This window comes from Balaenoptera acutorostrata, chromosome X, assembly GCF_949987535.1.
Source record: "Balaenoptera acutorostrata chromosome X, mBalAcu1.1, whole genome shotgun sequence".
Taxonomy (NCBI): domain Eukaryota; kingdom Metazoa; phylum Chordata; class Mammalia; order Artiodactyla; family Balaenopteridae; genus Balaenoptera; species Balaenoptera acutorostrata.
Genome location: NC_080085.1, coordinates 96,286,628 through 96,293,774, shown reverse-complemented (window position 1 = coordinate 96,293,774; position 7,147 = coordinate 96,286,628). Strand labels below are relative to the sequence as shown.

Genomic DNA, 7,147 nt, shown 5'->3' with positions numbered 1-7,147 from the left:
TTAATGGGACCATTTTTTTTTCTGAAAATGAACTTTTGGTTTCACTGCCTTCTGGATATAGTATTTTGGCTAGTTTTTCAAGGTTAAAATTTCCAACATTTTACCAAAAACGTCGCTGTTACTTCAAACAAACAGGTGATCTCAGAAATGTGAATATTTGGTAGGAAAAGAGGAAGAACGAGGTAGACTAGAGAAAAGACAAAGTCCAAGTTGTCAACCATTGTTTTCAACATTCTAACTTAAAATTTTTCTTAAAACGTTATATTGTAAAAAGGAACAACCAACTGTTCTGGAGCCTTAAAAAAATCAAGAGACCTTAAACCAGGCTTGAGAAAACTCTTACAGGGCAAATTTTATTTTAATTTTTTCAAGTTACAAAAATATGTCCATGTCAAAAATACAGTCTAGTCCATATAACAGTAGTTCCAGCCATTTAAAAGTTATATAGAGTTTGGAAAAAGCAATTAATTTAGAAGTCTTAAAACAGTGAATTCATTAACAGTATACAACCACTCAATTCAGTTATTGCTTGTTATACGCAGCTTTTACTTGAAACTGTTCCTCTTAAGGGAAAGGACAACATTTGGGCAATTTGACTGTTGCTGCTAAAGCTGTGCTTTTAAAAAGCCAATACAAAATTAGAATAAACTTACTCTGAGTAGAATATAATGTGTAAGTTTTAGTCAATACTAAAAGAGGGTAGGAAGGTGTGGTCTAAATTTTAGTTTCATCCCCTTCTCCTACTTAATTCTATTTTGCTAATATATCAGAAATGTAATGTGTAGTTTGAGACAAGAGTAAATGAATCACCAATTTTCAAATTAAATGACAAGGAACATTAACTTTGAGTTGCAATGTAGCAACAAAGCTGGCATACCTAGTGTAAAAACATGAAAACAATAAATTCAAGAAGGGAGAAACATTTAAAGCTTAACCAAAAACCAAAGCTAGATTTCTTTCTCTTTAGATGTTGAGACATAAAATAAATCAATTGGTTCTTTTGAAGTTTATGGGCTTATGAAGATCTGCTGTTCTCTGTTTTCTCTAAAAAGACAAAGTGTTAGACACATAACAGGAACATGTTTTATAATAGATCTATCTGCTCAATGCCATATGAAAGAACAAATCATGAGATTAAATAATTTTAACTTTAAGTAGTAAAAAGACCATGCAGTTGACAGTGTAAACATAGAGAACAAATCACTCACTTTGGGGGTGGGTAGTACATAGGAGACTTTTGGCCTGAAGTTCACATGGAAGACTTAGAAGTTAAGGGTCCCAAAGAGGGAGTGATGGCTTTGTTTCCAACTTTCCTGTCAGACCCTGTTGCAGGGTCAGGCTTATTGCTGACATTTTACCCCCATAAGTTCTTGAATAAACTGAGACATATACTAGTGATGAGTATGAGGTGAACTGGAAAAACCTTTAAAAATAATTCTTAGAACAAAAGTGGCCTTCATGACCATTTGGTTAGGATACTTATTACTTTAATGACTCAAATCCTAAAATTAGGCTACATTTTTAGGAGGTAGAAAACAAGTACCAAAAGTGTACCATTTGGCCACCCCACCTTGCTTTTGGCCAACCTCGGATCTCTACACTTCTCACTACTCATTCTCCCATTAAAGCTCTTAGTACTACTACGATTCACTATCTAAAGTTACAGACCTGGAGCTGCCAAGAAAAAGCTTTCTTAAGAAGTTTTACTTTTAAGCCACTGAGTGTTATCTAACACTCAGGTATCAATCGAGAACATTTTACGCCTCTCTAGTAGATTAATTCACTTAAGAAAACATGGCAACATAAAAAAAAAAAACACCTACATTACTTAACATAAAAAGACTACTGAACATCTCTACATGCCATTCTAGTATGTCAGAGTAGTTATGTAAACCTAAATTAGTAATGTGTTCACTGAACTGATTTGAAAAAGCCTCATATTTAAACTGCATTACCAGTGTTTACCAAAAATAGGTACATGCTGTACTACAAAATTAACCTAATAACAAAAAAAAACACTCCACTTCCTCCCAGAGAGTTACATTGTACGGATATCCCATAGACAGTACTATAAAAGGAGTTTATTTTTGCAATACACTGGGCTCACAGTGAGTATATTAGTACAGAGACCATGGGTTTAATGTTACTGTAAGAATGTCATTAGTGAAACGTATATAAGGCATGTAGAAAACTAACATTAAAGCTCTTAAGGGCAATGATCTAAACTGGCAGCTGCTAGAAAAGGTGCTGCTAGGAATAAAAAATATTAAAGAAATTTAGTTTCAGCACATACTAGTTTTTAGTGCTTCTACAATGCAATGAACTATTTCTTATAAGTTTCTACTGCTGGAACTAATGGACCAGAAGAGAATGGACTTTTGCCCCCTTTAACTACTAGCCCAATCTTGAAAACGGAAGCAGTCGCTTGCAATCTTCCACACGGTATTGTTAGGAGTAGACTGAGCGGTCAGCAGGAAGCTCTGGTTGAAGTAGCGTTGTCTGTTTCCATCAAACTTCACAGTTCCACTGGTCACCACGAGAACTGTAGTCTGGGCCTGAGTAGCTTGCTCTTCACCCACACAAAAAAAGAGAAGAGGTTGGATGCTCTCTCTAAGTAAGCAGATTTTCAGGTTTAAACTACACTGCCTAAAATTTAACACTAAAAAAAGTTTCATAAACTTTCTTTACTTTGCACATTATCTTGAGCATGTGCACCCAAAGCCAGAAAACTCAATAATCATTTCAAAGATACTAACGTTATTTTCAGTCCAGAAAGATCTTGGGTGCTCTAAAGTTTAAAAATAAAAAGCTTATATCTAGAATAGGACCATTTGGTTGCTGTATTTATTAATATTTCATTGGGTTTCTAAAAGAGTTTTGTCGTATTTTGCTTCTTAAGCTTTCTTTTCAAGAACCATAAAGGAAAAAAATAATCACACTCAACTACTACTTAAGATGCTTAGGACCCCACCTAGAGGTTAATCTTAGAAACTGCATCAATCTACTACCTTGAATCAAATTCTGTCTTGCCAAAAGGCATCCTTTCACATAACAGAGTGAATTTCTGTGAAATTTTAATAGGTTGTAAGATAATAAAACACATTAATCAGAGATAAGGTATAATTTTTCTCTGGAGACATTTCAAGGTACAGAAGGCAACAATTTACTTAGGGAAAATAGTCGTTCCTCTCCATTAACAAAAATCATATTAAGGCTCAATTTGTCACATGACTTTTACTAAGCCATAATCACTCAATCCACCAAAACCTACTAGTGGTCCTCTGGAGAGAGATACATCTAAAGGAAGACCAAAAGTTTGATTTGACAGCTAAATTCTTCATATTTAATTTGCTCAAAAAAGTAATTATTTCTACCACTGAAAGTTGCTAGCTGCTTTTGGTGTTAAAGTTCACTGCTCACTAAAGGAAAACAAAGGAAGTATCTTAAAAGACCATGATCTTACCATGAACTGGCTGGCAATCTAGCATGTTGACCTGAAACTCACTAGAAGGCAACGTGTCAAAAAAATTAGCTAGGGCTTCCAGCCCTGTTACAACATTTCCATTCCATATTAAAGTGGCCTTGTCCAGATACAGCCTGGTTAGTACCTAAAAAGAAAGAAAAAAGAAAAAAAAAGGGAAAGTTTTTTGTTTCTGGGTAAGTATTTTATAGAAATGGCTTGAAAGGTTACAGGTAGTATCTAAACATTTTTATTGTTCTCCATCTCTCCTTCCCTTGCCCCCTCTCATGGGAAGACAGTGTCAACAAGGTATGTGCCTTATAACGTTGGCCTTAAATAGACATTATCCTGCTTTTAATAAACTAGGCAGCTAGCTAAATACTTTTTTTTCATATTTCACTTTAGCCACACTGAGAAAACTGTATCAAACTGGAAGAGTTTTTTTTTTAAGTTTTGCTCTCTGTATTAAAATAAATTAAATGATCACAGGTTTCAAGCCCATGCAGCCCCGAACTAGCTTTAATCTCCCTCCCTTTTCTAATTCTGTGAATTAACAAACTTGTCAATCAGGCCCTACCTGTACACTTCAATCTTAGTGTTTATATACATGTGAGTTATTTAATGTTTGAACCATTTAATGTTGTATGTGTTAGGAAGCATTCGTTCCTTTTACCACTATGGAAATAGCATATTTAGTTCAAAAGAATCAGGAGTACTTGCTAAAGCAGAGTCTTGGATAAGTCAAGTAAGTTAAAGCTCAAATAAGGCAGAATTCAAGAGTTAATGTTTTAGTCCCAGGAGTCAGTCACAGGAATTTAGTGTGTCACAGGACACATTTGCTTAGCTCTAAAATTTAACTTGGATTAAAGGGCCAACACACATCTGGACTCTGGAAATGAACTATGTTTCCTTTTTTTTTGGGGGGGGGCTACTTTGTCTTTGAAGGCACCAAGGCACAATAAACGTCCATTGTTACATCACTTGCCCCTGTCCCTTGTCATCAAACGTCAGTATCAAGAACTTTTTAATCTTCTACCTTAACAAAATAGTTTTTAGAGATACTAACTTCTGTACCTACAGCGTAGACAAAGTTCTCTAAAACATAGTCTTATTCCGATAAGAGACCTAGGCAAGACTCTCGAGCACATACTGAAATAGTTACTTAGAAGATATGGCTCAGGGATAAATCACAATGAAAAAAGCTGATGAAGTCAGAACTTGCTCTGCTGAAGACTAAAAGTATCCAAGCCATGCAGATTCTGTTTTTGAGTGCCAGCTACAGCTGTGTGCTTTAATTGAAAATTATCAATTAATATATGAATTTAAAGGGGCAAATCAGGGAACAGTCCCTGTAATGCAGACCCCCTTCACTAGCATTAATACTATTTTAACCATATTGGTTATACAATGGAAGGAAGAAAATGTAACATATTTCAGTAAATATACGTTGGGTCCCATGATAAGTGCAGTAGTTAAATTAATTCCCATTTACCACCCTAAAAATAAAATGAGGTTAAGAGAGGTTAGCAACTTGCCCAAGGTCACAGAGCTTGGCAAACACAAAGCTGGGGTATGATTCCAGAGTCCACATTTCCATAATGCCATACCAACCCTTCCTTAAGCAATGTGCTTTTAAAGAACACAGCAATCACTTATGCAAGTCAGATGAATGGCTGGCTCAGGAAAAAAAAAAAAGAAGAAAGAAAGAACTGGTATTTAATAAAGAGTAGTAGTCTATAACACTCACCCGTCTTCTTTTGTCCATTGTCTCATAGTAAATATTGACAAATTCCTCAGCAGCTTTGCATGCCTGATCTACATAAGTTTTAAAATCCTACAAGAAAAATTTCATTAAAGTGTACATTACCACCCCTCCAACCCCTCACAAACACAAAATCACCAACAAAAGCTGATGATTTATTTCAATCACTTTGTAGCTCCATACACAGTCCACATTCTTCCACATAAATTTGGACATTTTTAAGGTTAGGGCTCAAGTTTCCAATTTTCATTATTTTTAAGGACGTTATCTTTAGAACATATTCATCCTTGATTAGTCAATTTCACTTTTTTTCTTACCTTAAATATAAATTTATAATCTTTGCTTGGCAACTGGTACTTTAGGCTTCCAGTATTTTACAAAACATTCACCTTAATAAAAATTATGCGGTCTTAACCTTAAAAAAAAAAAAAAAAGACGGGGCGGGGGGCGGGCGCGGATTGCCATTGAATAAATTAGGAAATAAGCGAGAAGTTATTCGAAAGTAGTTGAATGGGAAAAAAAGTTGGGTAAGTTCAATGAACTTGTTTGAAAAGCTAGGTACTTAGGAAACGTCCTCACATTACGTAAAAATTCACCGGCGTTTGTAAAGGATTTTAAAACCGAAGCAAAGAAATGCTGTTGCGGTTTTCTACTTCAGGAAGATTAAGTACTTTCTTCCCCAGCCATTTACCAGCCCAGCCTATTACTTGAATTAAGAACTAGTTTCGTTTTCTGTCTCAGGCAACTGCAAGTTATTTAGATCAAGAAAAGATTACAAGCCATAAGCAACAGACCCCAACATTCCGGACTCTCGCTAGTTCCCATCTCAGGGTCCTTTCCAGGCTCGGAAAAGCGACTGCACGGCCCTGGAGGTGGGGGGTCGGGGGGATAGTAGGGGCTGCAGAGAGCGGGCCCCGCCCCCGGCGCCTGGCGGGCCGGACCCTGATTCGCCGCTTGCCCACGTGACCAGCAGCCAGCCCGCCCCAGAACCCCTCCCCTCAGCCGCCCGCGGCCGGGCACCCTGCCGCGGCCGGGGCACTCACCATGGGCATGGCCATCGGGCTTTTGAAAAAAGGCTTTTCCGGCACTGACGGCTTCGCTTCGCTCTGTCGCGCCCTGCTCCCTTGGCTGCGGGATGATCAAATAGTTAGGAAGACAGAGAAACCCGCCAAACCCACAGAATTCTCTGCCCGCCCATTCTCTCCCGGAAGCAACTCGGTCCACTGTTAAAAGCACCCCGATGTACCAACCTTAAGTCCAATTCTCTTCAGTTCCGACCGTACCCTCCCATCTGCCTTACGTATTCACTCATTTGATATTCATTAACTTAGTTTGGAAGAAAAAAACACTCCGCTTTTGTAGCTGGACAATTTTAACAAAAGCATCCATTTCTCCAACGTGCCCAAGGACTGCAAAAAAAGACCTATTTAAGGCGTCCAATGGGGAGACTTCTTTGCTCCAGGAGGTGGGGCCAGCGAGGAACGCTAGCAGACCTGCCTGACCTGTAGCTAACCGGAAAAAAGGGTGGAGCTTGCGGAAAAGCGTGCAACCGTACTGCGCATGACGGGCAGACAAACGGCTTACAGTTCTGGAAAAATCTTCACCGAATTAAACCCCAGCATCTCAGTAGTAGTCCTAAAATCATTCACTATTTTGATTTGGCACTATTCTGTGGAAAAGGTTCGTTTAGTTCTATTCTGAAAGGTCTTGCAGACCTCAAATGAAGATTAGTCTCTAGGGCCATTCACCACCTTCCACGACGCACCCTCGAAAAATATTTAAAATTTTACCGAGTGGTGACCGCAAGCAAGGTACTTTTCTAAGCATTTGAACCCCGTCCCGTATTCACTTCTTACAATAACGCTATGAGGTAATCATCTCTGTTATACAGTTAAGACACAGAGTGATTAAGTAACCTGCTGAGG

At 37.9% G+C, this 7,147-nt stretch overlaps 1 protein-coding gene across 3 annotated transcripts; it reads right to left on the bottom strand.

Annotated features, from left to right (window-relative positions):
• Window positions 1–327: 327 nt before the first annotated feature.
• Window positions 328–6,647, bottom strand: NXT2 (nuclear transport factor 2 like export factor 2). Of its 3 annotated transcripts, XM_007196384.2 has the most exons (5): window positions 6,473–6,647; window positions 6,266–6,350; window positions 5,208–5,294; window positions 3,464–3,608; window positions 328–2,569 (listed from the first exon to the last, which is right to left on the bottom strand). In XM_007196384.2, exons 2-5 carry the CDS (start codon window positions 6,278–6,280, stop codon window positions 2,388–2,390), a joined length of 429 nt encoding a protein of 142 aa, XP_007196446.2. In that variant the 5' UTR covers window positions 6,281–6,350; window positions 6,473–6,647; the 3' UTR covers window positions 328–2,387. The 3 variants fall into 3 exon arrangements, with proteins under 3 accessions (XP_007196446.2, XP_007196445.2, XP_057395043.1); XM_007196383.2 differs by lacking the exon at window positions 6,473–6,647 and having other exon boundaries at window positions 6,266–6,438; XM_057539060.1 differs by lacking the exons at window positions 6,266–6,350; window positions 6,473–6,647 and adding an exon at window positions 5,540–6,006.
• Window positions 6,648–7,147: the final 500 nt, after the last annotated feature.

Excerpts from the sequence above, each read along its gene's own strand:
- NXT2 (XM_007196384.2), bottom strand. Across the intron at positions 3,609-5,207 it reads CAATGGACAAAAGAAGACGG|GTACTAACCAGGCTGTATCT; the intron begins GTGAGTGTTATA and ends CTTTCTTTTTAG. Across the intron at positions 2,570-3,463 it reads AGATTGCCAGCCAGTTCATG|AGCAAGCTACTCAGGCCCAG; the intron begins GTAAGATCATGG and ends GTGTGGGTGAAG.